The sequence below is a fragment of the Acinonyx jubatus genome, chromosome B1, assembly GCF_027475565.1.
Source record: "Acinonyx jubatus isolate Ajub_Pintada_27869175 chromosome B1, VMU_Ajub_asm_v1.0, whole genome shotgun sequence".
In the NCBI taxonomy this organism is placed as follows: domain Eukaryota; kingdom Metazoa; phylum Chordata; class Mammalia; order Carnivora; family Felidae; genus Acinonyx; species Acinonyx jubatus.
In genome coordinates, this window is record NC_069382.1 from 93,726,906 (window position 1) to 93,745,422 (window position 18,517).

General features: G+C 35.9%; 1 protein-coding gene across 5 annotated transcripts in view; it reads left to right on the top strand.

Annotated features, from left to right (window-relative positions):
- Positions 1 to 18,517, top strand: part of SCLT1 (sodium channel and clathrin linker 1) — a 216,992-nt gene that overhangs the window by 118,375 nt on the left and 80,100 nt on the right. For 4 of the 5 annotated variants that reach the window (XR_003422599.2, XM_015071782.3, XM_053216970.1 and 1 more), the window contains 2 exons: positions 2,414 to 2,591; positions 6,632 to 6,730. Coding sequence is in view for 4 of the 5 variants with exons in the window: in XM_015071782.3 (XP_014927268.1) it covers positions 2,414 to 2,591; positions 6,632 to 6,730 (277 nt within the window). In the remaining variant the exon portion in view is untranslated. The remainder of the gene's footprint in view (positions 1 to 2,413; positions 2,592 to 6,631; positions 6,731 to 18,517) is intronic. The other variant, XM_053216972.1, reaches the window with a different exon arrangement.

Genomic DNA, 18,517 nt, shown 5'->3' on the forward strand with positions numbered 1-18,517 from the left:
TAAATAAATATAAAAAAGTAAAGGTTTTAGTGGAGCATATTATCAACTATAAACAAAAAAGAAAGGAGGAGTGAATCTTACTATTATACTAGGTATGGTTTCATGGTAAAAAGCAGCAAACAGAACAAAGAGAGAGTTTATATAATGAAAAATAGCACCATATTGAAAAAGATACATTAATAACCTTATGTATAGTAAGTAACAGGATAGCTAAATATGTGATGCAAAAGCTAGGAAATTTGATGAAAGGGTGATTTGATAAAATATAGTTATGATCATTATTTTGGGCCATCTGCATCTTATCTCCCTTCCATGTTTGGGTAATTCCCCAGATTATAGTTCTTTAAGAGAGAATCAACTAATCCTGTGGTGAAGTTTTAGGCATATTTCTTGCTACAAAGCTTCAAACTTGATTTTCCAGCTCTCCCAGTAAGTCTGTGAACTTACCAATATCTTTTTTAATAAACCTTTTTTCTGCGTAAATTAGAGTTGGCTTCTACTACTGCAGCTAAGAACCCTGACTAAAATGGTAGTAGACCTTATCTCACTTCATTCAGAATGAAGCAGAGGGGCGCCTAAGTGGCTCAGTCCATTAAGTGTTTCACTTTGGCTCAGGTCATGATCTCATGGTCCATGAGTTCGAGCCCCGTGTCAGGCTTTATGCTGATGGCTCGGAGCCTGGAATCTGCTTGAGATTCTGTATCTCCCTCTCTCTCTGTCCCTTCCCCACTTGCATTTTCTCTCTCTCTCTCTCTCTCTCTCTCTCTCTCTCTCAAAAATAAAGACACATTTTAAAAAAAGTTAAAAAAAATGAATGAAGCAGATATACCAAACAACAGCAACAACAATGTATCAGAACCTATTATAAAGTCATAATCAAATTGATATGATTTGTGTATAGAATAGGCCAATAGATCAAGGAGACATGATAATCCATAAGTAAATCATTATATTTGCATATTTTAGTATGTTAAAGGGATAATTTTACTTCATCAGTTACTAATGGTATTCATACAACTGGCCATCATCTGAAAAAAAGTTAAATTGGACTCCTCTCTTACAACACATTCAGAAGTAAACTCCAGATGCATTAAGATTTACTGGTTAAAAATATTAAAGACATAGGAATCTTTTGAGGAAATCTATGAAATTACATTAGCAATGTATTAATGAGGGAGATAGTCTTTATTAAAAAATGAATCCTGGAAGCTGAAAGATAAAGCCAAATTTAGCTATATTAAAGTGAACATTTTTAGTGTAGTGAAAATTTCCTAAATAGTCAGTAGGCAGCAACAACCAAAAAAGTAGATTTGGAAAAATATTTGTAGCATACAGAACAATCTGAGCATTTATATTTTAATATTAAAAGAGTTCATATAAAGGAATAAGCAAATAACCCATCAGAAAAAAAAATTGGCAGAAGATATGAAGAGGAAGTTCAAAGAGGACAAGTCACATAGCTAACAAACTAAAAATGTGCTTAAGCTCTCCAGTATTCAGGGAAATACAAATTAATAGTGAAATGAAGTTCATCCATCATACCAGGAAAAGAAAGAGCTTGGGGATGTATTGCTTGAGGTGATTTCTGTAAGATATTGAATGAGAAAAGCAAGTGCAGAAAAGGGTGTATATTATGATCTTAATTTTTTTAATGTTTATTTTGAGAGAGAGAAAGAGAGCAGAGAAAGAGGGGGAGAGAGAATCCCAAGCAGGTTCCATGCTGTCAGCACAGAGACCAACTTGTGGCTTGATCTCACAAACTGTGAGATCATGACCTAAAACGAAATCAGTGCTTAACTGACTGAGCCACCCAGGCACCCTATGATCTTAATTTTTATAACACAAAAAAATTATGTTTAAATACCTATGGACCGATGTATATGTACTTTTCATGCTTATCTATGTGTATACATGCATATATATGTGTATACAATTTTATGAACACAGAGAAAAATATTTAACGATATACATTAGTAAATTAACATTAAATTGGGTAGAGAGTGGGAAAAGGGAGCCAAGCAAAAAAAGAAAATTTTTAGAAGACAATATAAATAGAAACAACAACTTATTCTTTAAGGATTTGCTTTAAAACATTGTCTTGTGATTATATAATGTAATGTGATACTGTAAAAAGTGTAACATAATTCAGAATCAATATCTAGGCTCATTCTCAGCACTACAGCTCATTAGCCATATGGACTTAATCACATGCTTAATCTCTCTGGGTCTGTTGTTCTTTAAGATGGAAATAATGAAACCTACTTTACAAAACTTTTGTGCAGATCAAATGAGAAAATACATATGAAAGTAACCAGAATAGTGTTTGTTCTATACTAGATGCTCACTAAATCTCCTGTTTTCCTTCTTCCCTTTAAAGATATTTAACTTTCACAATGTGATTATTGACTTTTAGACTCTGTGTAGCAATGCAAGAAGCCACTCAGTTAAGAGCACAAAAAACACATTTGGAAAAACAGACTAGAGAATTACAAGCAAAGTGCAATGAATTAGAAAATGAAAAATATGAAGCTATTGTAAGAGCCAGAAATAGCATGCAGCTCTTAGAAGAAGCTAACCTTCAAAAAAATCAGGTAAGAAAACTAGTAAACATGTTTACAAATAATATAATACTGAAAATTCCTCCATGTGACCTAATAATAAGGAAATCGGTAACTACAGAATAAACATATGAAAATAATATTGCTGTGCTCTGCATTGATAGACATACTGTATTCTTCATGGTAAGACCTAACCACAAAATATGATAAAATAGGGATGCCCGGCTGACTCAGTTGGAAGAGCATGAATTTGAACCCCATGTTGGGTGTAGAGATTGCTGAAATGAAATGAAATGATAAAATTTTTTTAAAAAGATGATAAAATGTCAACCCTCTCTCAAAACTTTTATATCAGACTTTATGTCTCCAATCCTTATGTGAATAATCTTCATCCCCTATAGTCTCATACTTTAAAAAAGCTATTATAGCACTTTACTACAATATACTATATTTTATTCGGTTGAATCAGATCAGTCTTACTCATCTTGATTTCCCCTTCATCACCTACATAATTACTCTAATAGAGCAGAAGCTTAATTGACAGGAATTAAATTTAGCTGTAACGATTTATTAACTGGAACCTTCACGCCACTGTTCTTTTTTTAACCCTCTAACAATCGTGATTCCTGTGTATCACATATCATATTTTTTTGTTTTATCACTTCCATATAAATGGTGTATAGTTTATAGAAGTTACCAGGTGGATGGATTTGGTTTTGATGTTGTTGCCTCCTTTATGTAGAGATCATTAAATCATTACTTCATTTAACCTACATTTATTGGATACCTAACATTTGCATAATACTCTACTGGGAAATATGGGGAGTACACAGGAAATACTTTTTTTTATATTTCCTCTTAACATGATAGAGGTTTTCCAAAAAGGCTATTAAAACAAAACCAGTGATATAAATCACATATTAAGAAGGTAATACATAAAAAAGAAATAATACCCTTATTTAAACTGGGAATGCAAAATGCTTGTCATGCCTTTCTGCTAATAATCCCATCTGTGATTTGCATACTGTCTCTTAGGATGGTTGAAAGGCACAACATACACATAATATTCTTGGGAATTGCTCTTAACTCTAAGTTAGCTAGAACAGTTAAGAGCAGGACAAAATTATCTTTCCCCTCTGAAGCCTAGTCATATGAGCATTGTTAACATTGGGTCACTAAAGATGAACATTTTTTGTAAACAACAATGGACAGAGAAGTAGTGACAATACTCATTGCCTATCCCTCAAATCTTCTCACTCAGGTCCAAAGTCAACAGACCCTTAAAGAGACTGGTTATGGCTGCATATTAAGATCCCTCCTGATTCATTGTTTAATTGTTAGAGGAATCCCACCTTCAGTTTAAGCAACCTTCAGTTGCTTATTCCAAAGCCAGGGGTTCTCTCAACTGATCACACAAACAGACATGGAACACAGCGTGTTATAGTTCTCTTATGATGCTTCTCTATTTCCTCATTGTCTTATTCTACCACACAAAGTGGTTACATCATAACAGCTGTTACTGCATTATTTACAATAACCAGGATATGGAAACAGTCCAAGTGCCCATCCATGTATGAATGGATAAAGAAGATTTGGTGTTGTGAGAATAGCTAAAATCAACAACTCAGGCAACAACAGATGTTGGTGAGGATGCAGAGAAAGGGGAACACTTTTTTACTGTTGGTGGGAATGCAAATTGGTACAGCTACTCAGGAAAGCAGTATGGAGGTTCCTCAAAAAATTCAAAATAGAACTACCCTACAACCCGGCAATTGCATTATTAGGTATATATCCAAAGGATACAAAAATGCTGATTTGAAGGGACACATGCACCCCAATGTTTATAGCAGTGCTATCAATAATTTATAGCAGTGCTATCAATAATAGCCAAATTATGAAAAGAGCCCAAATGTCTGTCAACTGATGAATGGATAAGGAAGAGGTGGTATATATATACAACGGAGTATTACTTGACAATCAAAAGGAATGAAATCCATTTGCAATGACATGGATGGAACTAGAGTGTATTATACTGAGTGAAATAAGTCAGTCAAAGACAGACAGATAGGATATGATTTCACTCATATGGTATTTAAGAAACAAAACAGATGAACATAGAAGGGAAAGAAAAATAAGATTAAAACAGGGAGGCAAATCATAAGAAACTCTTTAATACAGAAAAACAGGGTGCTGGAGGGTTGTTGGATGGGGGATGGGCTGCATGGGTGATGGGCATTAAGGAGGGCACTTGTTGGGATGAGCACTGAGTGTTATATGAAAGTGATGAATCACTAAATTCTGAAACCACTACTACACTATATGTTAACTAACTTGAATTTAAATTAAAAAAAGAATGGATGGGCTGTATATATATACAATGGAACATTAATCAGCCATAAAAAGAACAAATTCTTACCATTTGTAACAACATGGATGGATCTAGAAGGTATAATACTAGTGAAATAAGTCAGAGGAAAGACAATACCATATGATTTCACTCATGTGGAATTTAAAAAACAAAATGATTAAAAAAAGAAACAGACTCTTAAATATGGAGAACAAACTGGTGGTTGAGAGAGGGCAGGTGGGTAGGGAGATGGAGCAAATAGGTAAAGGGGATTAAAAGTACACTTAATGGTGAACACTGAGTAATGTATAGAACTGTTGAATCATTCTGTTGTGCACCTGAAGCTAATATAACACCTTATTGTTAATTCTACCTAAAAAAAAAAAACAAAAAAAAACAAAAAACCAGCTGTACCTCTTACTAGCTTACCTATTTAAACAGCAGGAAATTTATTAAACAGGTGGGAAAAAAAACAGGTGGGAATGTGTATAGAATCTTTGGAAAATAGTACGGTCAAAACACAGGGCCACTTATTATATGATGATAAAAAAAAAAAAAAAGATTCAGTCATGCCTAGAATTGGAGCACTTCCAGGCTCAGAAAGATATTTGATCTAGAGGTATAAATTTGGGAGTTATCAGCATATAAATGATATTTAAAACCATGATACTGAATTAAACCATAAAAGGATAGATGGAAATGAAGGATTAAGGACTTAAGTCTTGGGTAATCATTTTTTTTTTTTTATTTCAGTATAGTTAACATACAGTGTGATATTAGTTTCAGGTGTGCAACATAGTGATTCAGCGATTCCAGATATTACCAGTGCTCATTGCAAGTGCACTTTTTAATCCCTATATCCTATTTCACCCATCCCTCCACCCATCTCCCCTCTGATGGATAGTGCAATTTTTAAAGAGGTTTAGAAGAAGAGGAAGAAACAGCAATGCAGACTGAAAAGGAGTGATCAGTGAGTTAGGAGGAAAACCCATACTGTGGTGTTCTAAAAGCTGAATAAAGAAAATAAAACAAAGAAAAGAGAGTAATCAGTTATCTCAAGTGCTGCTGACAGATCAAATAAGATAGTTACTCAGAATTGACTCACAGGTTATTAATATGGAGACAATGGATGGTTGAAAGCCTGATTGGAGTTGGTGTAAGAAAAAGTATTGGAGATGAGCAAGTGCAGAATTTAGAGTTTTACTCCAGAGAGAAGCAGAGAAATGGGAGTGTGACTGACAACAGAACTAGGATTATAAGAATATTTTTTATTTGGGAGATGAAAATGATTGGATAGATAGAAACATCAAGGAATGAGGTGACAAGGGACATAATTTGAATAATATCAAATAATGGAAAGAAGGGGAAGTCCAAGAGATTTTTTTCCATACTTTAATACCTAGACTTGATGACTTATTTTGTATAGGGAGTAAAGGAAAAGGAAAATTGAAAAATAACTCTAAGATTTCTAGGGGTTATAAGAGTGATGGCCCTGGCTGAAATAAATACCAGAGGAAAATAATAAATTTTTAGGATAAAGCCAGGTGAGAAGGTGAGAGAAAATAACAGATCAGGCAAGATTCCAAGTGGAGATGTCCCAGAAGTTTAGCATAAGATGTTTGCTTTCCACAAAATGATTATTGGATAGATTTTGAACCATTTATTATGTTACCTTTATTAATAATGGTGTGATCTATAATGACATCAAGTGATTATTTTTTTGAAGGCTCTACTTGAGGAGAAGCAAAAAGAAGAAGATATAGAGAAAATGAAAGAAACAGTGTCTCGGCTTATGCAAGATGTTACCCTAAGAACCAGGAAGGAAGTAAGGAGTTTTTAAACTTCAAAATTATTTAAAATTCAAAAGTTTACAGAATTTCACAACTTACAACTAAATATTACCTAAGTTTTTGCCTGATGGACATAACTAATTAACTATCAGCTAATTGCATCAATTGTGCTAAATTTCAAATAAAAATTATCTCAGGAAAGCAGTCCCTACCATTTTAGCTAGTATGGGCCTGGGTGGGAGTAGAAGAATTTGGGGCGGGGGGTGTTAGGCTAGGAATATGGTGAAGATTAACACACCTGAAGTGTAAAATTAAAAGGAAGCCTCAGAAAGAAACTTAGAATGCATAAAAAGTTAAGAGGAAAAAAACCTGTTGGCTTGCAGTATCTTAGAGCAGCTTAAGACTGGAGAAATCTGGCGTGACCTCTTATTTTACTGGTAAAGAAACTGAAGCTTCCAAGAGATTATTGACTCCCTCAAAGTTACATACTAATTAAAGCCAGGACTTACACCTGTACCTTCTCCTGCTGTACTAAGCCCAGCATTATTTTGATCACATAATGCTGGCACTTATACAATTTGTGAATTATGTTGTTATTTTCAAGTCTGTTATCAAGACTAAATCTGATATTTTTGTATTAATTAATGAGTTGTTTGTTGGTTTGAATTGTAAGGCTTATGGAAGTTGAAATTGTCTGAGCAATGTAGGTTTACATTCATATAAAGAGACAAGGACGACCTATATCTAGTTGCCTTTTCTCTGGTATGGGTATAGATCAGTTCATAAGTGGGGTGGTAAAGTTTGAAAGTATAACATGAATTGTGGAGGAAGAAACCACAAAAACCCATTTCAAAAATGAAAAAAAAAACCATTTTTAAAACCAAAATACTTAGGTTGCTTAGGGTTCTGCCTCTATGAAGTAGCAGAACTAGATGTAAATACAAGTCTGTTGATTCTTGAGCTCTACCCTCAATCACTGTAAATAATTGTTTCCCATTAATTGTGTATTTTTTTATTTTTAGAAACTTTCAAACCCGTAAAAAGGTTAAACGTTGTTCAATGAACACTTATTTACTCTTTAGCCAGATAATTCTTAATGTCTTGCCACACACACTCCATCTGTCTTTATATACATACGCACTCTTTTTGCCAGCCATTTGGACATGGACTGCAGACATCATGACACTTCACTCCTAAATATCTTGGCATTTTTTCTCCCTGAGAAAGGACATTTTACTACACAATCATACTGCTATTACCATACCTTAAAAAAAAAATCAGTATTATTTTTAATCTATACTCATATTTTCCTGAAATATCCTTTACAGCTTTTTTTGGTTTTGGGTTTTTTTGTTTTGTTTTTTAAAGTTTATTTATTTATTATGAGAGCAAGAGAATGCAAACAGGGAAGTGGCAGAGAGAGAGGGGGAGAGAGAGCCCCAAGCAGGCCCCACGCTGTATGTGGAGCCCAATGCGGGCTATGGCTTTTTGTTTTTTTAAATTCAGGATCCAACCCAAATTTATATATCATTGCATTTGACTACTATGTCTCTGTAGTCTCCCTCAATGTAACCCAGTCCTCTGTCTTCCTCTGTGTATGACAAAGAATCCTTTGTAGAATCCAGAATATTCCACATATGGATTCTTGTAATCATTTCTTTTTGATTCGATTCAGATCATTTCTGGCAGGGTGATAATGGGTATCTTCCACTTCATCACGTCAGGAAGCTATAATGTCAGGTTGTGCATTAGTTGAAGCTAAGCTTGACAACATGGTTATGGTGGTAAGACCAGAACTCTCCATTTGTAAACTTTATAAATAACTGGGGGAGATACTTGAAGACTGTACAGTTATGCTCTCTACCAAAAGTTATCATCCAGTGGTCTTAGCATCCATTAATAATCTTTGCCTGAAGTAAATGTTACAAGAAGTGATTACAAATGATTATATCATTTTTATACATTTATTAGCTGTCAGTTTTCGGTAGACTTTTCTCCTTTTTTAATATCGCTATGGTTCGTTGGTCTTCTTTAGTTTTTTGTTATAACCTACTACCATCGGGTTTTTTTTTATTCTCATAATGTCTCTGCAGCTTTTTTCCATAAATGATGTTCCTCTCTCATCTTGTACTTTCCCTACCTCAGACAGGGAGTCAGCCACTTTTCCAGCATGCTTTGGTTATAATTTTTTTATTTGATATTTTTGTCAGAGACACGAATTAGCAAAACTATTGTTTTTTCATTTTTACTATAATATTTACATTAAAATGATTTCCTGTGTATCCATAAAGTCTGTCTATGAAAATAGTTAACAAAAAGGAATGAAAACTAATACTCCTTTCCTTTAAAATGAGCTCCTATAGGGTAGTTGGATGCACTGTATATTCCTCCACTGGATAAAATAAAGGTGTTAACTCTTTTCTTACCTGTATTTTCTGTGGGCATTATTATTTCTCTCCTAGATAGACTGAAGTAGACTTCTTTTAAAAAGTCTCATCAGTTAAATAAAGCTAATGTACTTGCTTTTCTCCCAAGCAACTAAGTGGTAGAATTTTCATTCCTATAGAGTCTCTGTATAAGGTTTCTTGCTGCAAAAGTATTTTTTAGAAATCTGTTACTTTATCACAGGCTGAAATTAGGTGATTTCCTAAGATAAAATCTCCATTTGAAGCAGAATCCAAACTAAAACCGGGTTTGTTGATTTTTTTTTTATTACTAATTTACATACCCTTTCTGTAGGAATCCTTGTCCTATTCTTGGGGTTAAGAATTTTATATCTTTGGCCATAGTTTGAATTATTTTTTTTAATATGAAATTTATTGTCAAATTGGTTTCCATACAACACCCAGTGCCCATCCCAACAGGTGCTCTCCTCTATACCCATCACCCACTCTCCCCACTCTCCCACCCCCCATCAACCCTCAGTTTGTTCTCAGTTTTTAAGAGTCTCTTATGTTTTGGCTCCCTCCCTCTCTAACCTCTTTTTTTTTTTTTCCTTCCCATCCCCATGGTCTTCTGTTAAGTGTCTCAGGATCCACGTAAGAGTGAAACCATATGGTATCTGTCTTTCTCTCTGTGACTTATTTCACTTAGCATAACACTCTCCAGTTCCATCCATGTTGCTACAAAAAACGATATTTCATTCTTTCTCATTGCCACGTAGTATTCCAATGTGTATATAAACCACAATTTCTTTATCCATTCATCAGTTGATGGACATTTAGGCTCTTTCCATAATTTGGCTATTGTTGAAAGTGCTGATATAAACATTGGGGTACAAGTGCCCCATGCATCAGCACTCCTGTATCCCTTGGGTAAATTCCTAGCAGTGCTATTGCTGGGTCATCGGGTAGATCTATTTTTAATTTTTTGAGGAACCTCCACACTGTTTTCCAGAGTGGCTGCACCAGTTCGCATTCCCACCAACAGTGCAAGAGGGTTCCTGTTTCTCCACATCCTCACCAGCATCTATACTCTCCTGATTGGTTCATTTTAGCCACTCTGACTGGCGTGAGGTGATATCTGAGTGTGGTTTTGATTTGTATTTCCCTGATGAGGAGTGACATTGACCATCTTCTCATGTGCCTGTTGGCCATCTGGATGTCTTCTTTAGAGAGGTGTCTATTCATGTTTTCTACCCATTTCTTCACTGGATTATTTGTTTTTCGGGTGTGGAGTTTGGTGAGCTCTTTATAGATTTTGGATACTAGCCCTTTGTCTCACATGTCATTTGCAAATATCTTTTCCCATTCCGTTGCTTGCCTTGTAGTTTTGTTGATTGTTTCCTTTGCAGTGCAGAAACTTTTTATCTTCATGAGGTCCCAATAGTTCATTTTTGCTTTTAATTCCCTTGCCTTTGGGGATATGTCAAGTAAATTTCTGCGGCTGAGGTCAGAGAGGTCTTTTCCTGCTTTCTTCTCTAGGGTTTTGATGGTTTCCTGTCTCACATTCAGGTCCTTTATCCATTTTGAGTTTATGTTTGTGAATGGTGTAAGAAAGTGGTCTAGTTTCAATCTTCTGCATGTTGCTGTCCAGTTCTCCCAGCACCATTTGTTAAAGAGACTGTCTTTTTTCCATTGGATATTCTTTCCTGTGTTGTCAAAGATTAGTTGGCCATACTTTTGTGGGTCTAATTCTGGGGTTTCTATTCTATTCCATTGTCTATGTGTCTGTTTTTGTGCCACTACCATGCTGTCTTGATGATTACAGCTTTGTGGTAGAGGCTAAAGTCTCGGATTGTGATGCCTCCTGCTTTGGTCTTCTTCTTCAAAATCACTTTGGCTGTTTGGGGTCTTTTGTGGTTCCGTACAAATTTTAGGATTGCTTGTTCTAGCTTTGAGAAGAATGCTGGTGCAATTTTGATTGGGATTGCATTGAATGTGTAGATAGCTTTGGGTAGTATTGACATTTTAACAATATTTATTCTTCCAATCCATGAGCACAGAATGTTTTTCCATTTCTTTATATCTTCTTCAGTTTCCTTCATAAGCTTTCTACAGTTTTCAGCATACAGATCTTTTACATCGTTGGTTAGGTTTATTCCTAGGTATTTTATGCTTCTTGGTGCAATTGTGAATGGGATTAGTTTCTTGATTTGTCTTTCTGTTCCTTCATTATTAGTGTATAAGAATGCAACTGATTTCTGTACATTGATTTTGTATCCTGCGACTTTGCTGAATTCATGTATCAGTTCTAGCAGACTTTCGGTGGAGTCTATTAGATTTTCCATGTATAATATCATGTCATCTGCAAAATGTGAAAGCTTGACTTCATCTTCACCAGTTTTGATGCCTTTGATTTCCTTTTGTTGTCTGATTGCTGATGCTAGCACTTCCAATACAGTGTTAAACAACAGCGGTGAGAGTGGACATCCCGGTCATGTTCCTGATCTCAGGGAAAAAGTTCTCAGTTTTTCCCCATTGAGGATGATATTAGCTGTGGGCTTTTTATAAATGGCTTTTATGATGTTTAAGTATGTTCCTTCTATCCCGACTTTCTCGAGGGTTTTTATTAAGAAAGGATGCTGAATTTTGTCAAATGCTTTTTCTGCATCGATTGACAGGATCATATGGTTCTTTTCTTTTATTAATGTGATGTATCACATTGATTGATTTGTGAATGTTGAACCAGCCCTGCAGCCCAGGAATGAATCCCACTTGATCATGGTGTATAATTCTTTTTATATGCTGTTGAATTCTATTTGCTACTATCTTATTGAGAATTTTTGCATCCATATTCATCAGGGATATTGGCCTATAGTTCTCTTTTTTTGCTGGGTCTCTGTCTGGTTTGGGAATCAAAGTAATGCTGACTTCATAGAATGAGTCTGGAAGTTTTCCTTCCCTTTCTATTTTTTGGAATAGCTTGAGAGGGATAGTTATTATCTCTGCTTTAAATGTCTGGTAAAATTCCCCTGGGAAGCCATCTGGTCCTGGACTCTTATTTGTTGGGAGATTTTTGATAACTGATTCAATTTCTTCGCTGTTCAAGTTTTCTATTTCTTCCTGTTTGAGTTTTGGAAGTGTGTGGGTACTTAGGAATTTGTCCATTTCTTCCAGGTTGTCCAGTTTGTTGGCATATAATTTTTCATAGTATTCCTTGATAATTGCTGTATTTCTGAGGGATTGGTTGTAATAATTCCATTTTCATTCATGATTTTATCTATTTGGGTCATCTCCCTTTTCTTTCTGAGAAGCGTGGCTGAGGTTTATCGATTTTGTTTATTTTTTCAAAACGCCAACTCTTGGTTTCATTGATCTGCTCTACAGGTTTTTTAGATTCTATATTGTTTATTTCTGCTCTGATCTTTATTATTTCTCTTTTTCTGCTGGGTTTGGGGTGACTTTGCTGTTCTGCTTCTATTTCCTTTAGGTGTGCTGTTAAGTTCTGTATTTGGGATTTTTCTTGTTTCTTGAGATAGGCCTGGATTGCAATGTATTTTCCTCTCAGGACTGCCTTCGCTGCATCCCAAAGCATTTGGATTGTTGTATTTTCATTTTTATTTGTTTCCATATATTTTTGAATTTCTTCTCTAATTGCCTGGTTGAGCCATTCATTCTTTAGTAGGGTGTTCTTTAACCTCCATGCTTTTGGAGGTTTTCCAGACTTTTTCCTGTGGTTGATTTCAAGCTTCATAGCACTGTGGTCTGAAAGTATGCATAGTATGATCTCAATTCTTGTATACTTATGAAGGGCTGTTTTGTGACCCAGTATGTGATCTATCTTGGAGAAGGTTCCATGTACACTCAAGAAGAAAGTGTATTCTGTTGCTTTGGGATACAGAGTTCTAAATATATCTGTCAAGTCCATCTGATCCAATGTATCATTCAGGGCCCTTGTTTCTTTATTGATCCTGTGTCTAGATGATCTATCCTTTGTTGTAAGTGGAGTATTAAAGTCCCCTGCAATTATCACATTCTTTTCTAAGGTTGCTTATGTTTGTGAGTAATTGTTTTTGTATATTTGGGAGTTCCCGTATTTGGCGCATACACATTTATAATTGTTAGCTCTTCCTGATGGATAGACCTGTAATTATTATATAATGCCCTTCTTCATCTCTTGTTCCAGCCTTTAATTTAAAGTCTAGTTTGTCTGATATAAGTATGGCTACTCCAGCTTTCTTTTGAGTTCCAGTGGCATGATAAATAGTTCTCCATCTCCTCACTTTCAATCTGAAGGTGTCCTCAGGTCTAAAATGAGTCTCTCATAGACAGCAAGTAGATGGATCTTGTTTTTTGTCCATTCTGATACCCAGTGTCTTTTGGTTGACGCATTTAGTCCATTTATATTCAGTGTTATTATAGAAAGATATGGGTTTAGAGTCATTGTGATGTCTGTAAGTTTCATGCTTGTAGTGATGTCTCTGGTACTTTGTGGTCCTTGCAACACTTCATTCACAGAGTCCCCCTTTGGATCTCCTGTAGGGTTGGTTTAGTGGTGATGAATTCCTTCAGTTTTTGTTTGGGAAGACCTTTATCTCTCCTATTCTAAATGACAGACTTGCTGGATAAAGGATTCTCAGCTGCATATTTTTTCTGTTCATCACATTGAATATTTCCTGCCATTCCTTTCTGGCCTGCCAAGTTTCAGTAGATAGATCCATCACTAGTCTTATCGGTCTCCCTTTATATGTTAGAACGTGTTTATCCCTAGCTGCTTTCAGAATTTTCTCTTTATTGTATTTTGCCAGTTTGACTGTGATATGTCATGCAGAAGATCGATTCAAGTTATGTCTGAAGGGATTTCAATGCCTTTTTCCTTCCCCAGATCAGGGAAGTTCTCATCTATGATTTTTTCAAGTACACCTTCAGCCCCTTTCTCTCTCTCTTCCTCTTCTGGAATTCCTATTATATGGATATTGTTCCGTTTCATTGCATCACTTCATTCTCTAATTCTCCCCTCATACTCCTGGATTTTTTTATCTCTTTTTCTCAGCTTCCTCTTTTTCCATAATTTAATCTTCTAATTCACCTATTCTCTCCTCTGCCTCTTCAATCCAAGGTGTGGTCGCCTCCATTTTATTTTGCACCTCATTTATAGCATTTTTTAGCTCCTCCTGACTTTCTTAGATCTCGATCTAAGTCCCTCGATCTCTCTGCTTGCTGCAGAGATTCTCTGCTGTCCTCTATACTTTTTTCAAGCCCAGTGATTAATTTTATGACTATTATTTTAAATTCATGTTCCATTATATTGCTTAAATCGTTTTTGATCAATTTGTTAGCTACTTCCTGGAGTTTCTTTTGAGGAGAATTCTTCCGTTTTGTCATTCGGATAGTCCCTGGAGTGGCAGGGAACTGCAGGGCACTTCCCCTGTGCTGTCTGGAGTAACTTGTGTTGGTGGGTGGGGCCTCAGGCAGTCCCTATGTCTTCTCCCAGCCCCCCACTGGGGCCACAGTCAGACTGGTGTGTACCTTCTCTTCCCCTCTCCCAGGGGCAGGACTCACTGTGGAGTGGTGTGGCCCCTGTCTGGGCTCCTTGCACACTGCCAGGCTTGTGGTGCTGCTTCTATGGGATTTGGCATATTAGCCAGGGTGGATCCGCAAGGTGCACAGGGGCAGGAGGGGCAGGCCTACCTCGCTTTGCTGTCGGTGGTCCCCTGCGGGAGGGGCCCTGCAGCACCTGGAGGGAGGCAGGCAGACCCGTTGGAGAGATGGATCCACAGAAGCACAGAGTTGGGTGTTTGCACGGTGCAAGCAAGTTCGGTGACAGAAACTGGTTCCCTTTGGGGTTTCAGCTGGGGGATGGGCGAGGGAGATGGCCGTGGCCAGCGCCTGTGTTCCCTGCGAGCTGAGCTCTGTCTTCCGGGGCTCAACACCTCTCCCTCCTGGTGTCCTCTCACCCTCCCGCTTTCTGAGCAGAGCTGTTGACTTATAACATTCCAGATGTTAAGTCCTGCTGGCTGTCAGAACTCAGGCAGTCCGGCCCCTCCGCTTTTACAAGCCAGACTTGGGGGCTCTGCCTTGCTGGGCAGACTGCCCCTCTGCCACCCGGCTCCCTCCCACCAGTCCCTGTAGCGCGCACTGCCTCTCCGCCCTTCCTACCCTCTTCCATGAGCTTCTTGTCTACACTTAGCTCTGGAGAGTCCGTTTTGCTAGTCTTCTGACAGTTTTCTGGGTTATTTAGGGAGATTTGGGTGGAATCTAAGTGATCAGCAGGACACGGTGAGCCCAGTGTCCTCCTCCTCCGCCGTCTTCTCCCAACCAAAAAATCATAGTTTGAAATATTTTTGATGGCATATCTTCAAAATATTTAATAAATTTTGTGACTTTCACTGATAAAAATGTTTTCTCAAAGTACTCATCATCTGAAAAGTCCTCTAATTTTTTTCCTAATCCTAAAATAAATTCGCATTGATTTTAAAGTTGATAGAAGTTGTCTTTTGCACAAGTCCTTAAATAATCTTAGTATAATTTTTCAAAGATATTATGATCTCTATATTCAATTTAAACCTTTTTACAAACATGAATATTCAACTGCTTCTCTACCTAGTAGTCCCACCAGGCATCTGAAGCCCAACATTTCTAAAACAAACTCCCTCTCTTACTCCCTTATCTTCCCTTCCCTGTGGATTCCATTTGATTTCCTTGCATCCAGCCTTTCTATAGTATTCCAACTATTCACTCAAGAAGTAATTATTGAGAAATAGCTATTGAGGGGTGTGTGGGTGGCTCAGTCAGTTCAGTGCCAGCCTCTTGATTTCAGCTCAGGTCATGATCCCAGGGTCGTGAGATCCATCCTCATATCGGGATCTGTGCTAAGCGTGGGGCTTGCTTAAGATTCTCTCTCTTTCTCCTTTCCCTTCCCCCGCTCACACGCTATCTCTCTCTCTCTAAAAAATAAAAAAATAAAAATAAAATAATTTAAAAGAAGTAATTATTGAGCACTAACTGTGTGCCAAGCACTTTGCTGGGTCCCTGCTTTCTCCATGTCCCACACTATTGCCAAGTTGATTTTTTAAAGTAAACTTTATTGTTACTATTATTAAAAAGTAATACATGTTCATTATGAAAAGAAATGTAAGAGAAAGAAATGTAAAAGAAAATTAAAATCATAATTCCAGTACCCAGAGATAAGCACTGTTTTTAGCATTGTCCTTTGAATTTTCATTTAATTGCAAATTATCAAAGAAATGTAACCATCTGTGAAACAAAAAATTCTGGAGACCTATACATGAATCTTTGAATAATGTTAAGCCTGGAAGATAGAATAATGAGGAATCTTTCACTTTCTACATATTGTAATTCTGCAGGTGTGGAATTTCAAGAGTAGGTATTTTTGTAAACAAACTATAATAAGATTTTATACAACATGTAATATGTATTTCCTTATACTTTTAAAACATTTTTAATGTTTTTGATTGAAAATTTTCACCTGTATTGGTAATTGTCCCATTATTATAATTTAATATGTCCTCCAAATATGTAGAATTAATTTGTTGAATTGGGGATAACTTACATCTAATGACTTAAGTGGTATCTTTTTTTTAACTAAAGTAAATATAATGAATAAATTATCACATATTTATGTTCTGGCTATAAAACTGAACAAAATATGACAATAGCTTATTTCTTTAAAACGCAGAAAAAGCTATTGCTCAGATCTCTCTCAAGTAAAACTTAATTTGTGAAAAAAAATTATTTGATACTGGTTTTGATTTTGATTTTCTGTTTATTTTAAGTCATGGCTTAAAGTTGGTGATCAAAATTATATTCATCCTGTTAGGCAGTATTTGTACTATCAGTGTCCTTTTCTATTTCTGTCTCTTGTTAATTTGTCTTACTATTTAGTTTATAGATATCCTTACTATCCATAAACTATAAGAGAAAATGTTTACATAAAGAAAGTGAGGTTGGGTAAGAGGGGATTTTAGTTCCCTTACAGACTTCTGAACCCCAACCACATTAAACTACCTCCAGAAACATGTTATTTGCTCATATAGCAGGGTTTACATTATATTTTATCAGATACCAACCTCGGAAAATTTTCTATGACCTCTGCAGCATATAATTTTATTGATGATACACCATCAGTCTCAGTAGTTATACAGTCTTTTTTAAAGTATGAATACTTTAATTTGCTGAAGTCATCAACATTATTGTAAAAATGTTTTAAAATATATATACGACTATGGTCATAAACCCTCATGCTAGCTGCATTCATTTCTAGATACTAAAAAGAACACTTTTAAAAAATTGTGAGAGAGAGAGACAAGCAGACATGACTGGCCTTATAGAAACCAAAACTTGTATATTCTAAAAACCTTCATGACTTAATTTCTCTGTGCCTTGATCTTCCTCATCTATAATGAAGATACTGACTACTTAAGTAGATTGTTGGTGAGAATCAGATAATAACACACTGCTCTAAGTAGTCATTAACACATCAAACCTCTGTAAATAGTAACTATGATTATCACTGACCCATAAATAGGATGGATTGATCCTTTATACAATTATTCATAGGCAAAGTTTACATCAAAATCTAAAATAGAGCTAAAATGGACCCACATATGTTTGTCAGGTCTTCAGAAAAATAACTTCTATTAATTAACCAAATAAAATATATGTCAATTTTATAAGTGTTCTAAAGAAGGTTTACATCATGTTTTAGAAATAATCTATTATAAGATATAGAATATTTCCAAAAATCTTTGTTGATATGTTTACTGATGATAGCATCAGTATCAATATTCCTCACGACCTTTTTTTTTAATTTAAATCCAAATTATTACACATAGTGTATATTACACATAGTGTAATAGTGTATATTACACATAGTGTAATAATTTCAGGAATAGAATTTAGTGACTCATCACTTACATATAATAATATGAGACCCAGTGTTCATCCCAGTAAGTGACCGTCTGAATGCCCATTGCTCATTTAGCCCATCCCCCTACCCAACTATCCACCAGCAAACCTGTTTGTTTTCTGTACTTAAGAGTTTCTTATGGTTTGCCTCCCTCTCCGTTTTTATCTTATTTTTGTTTCCCTTCTTCTATGTTCTTCTGTTTTGTTTCTTAAATTCCACATATGAGTGAAATTGTATCCTATTTATCTTTCTCTGGCTGACTTACATCGCTTAGCATGATACACTCTAGTTCCATCTACCTTGTTGCAGATGGTAAGATTGCATTCTTTTTGATTGCTGAGTAATAGTCCATTGAATATATATGCTGCATCTTTTTTATCCATACATCAGTGGATGGACATTTAGGTTCTTTCCATTCTTTGGCTATTGTTGATAGAGCTGCTATAAAAAAAGGGGCTGCGTGTGCCCCTTTGAATCAGCATTTTTGTATCCTTCAGATAAATATGTAGTAG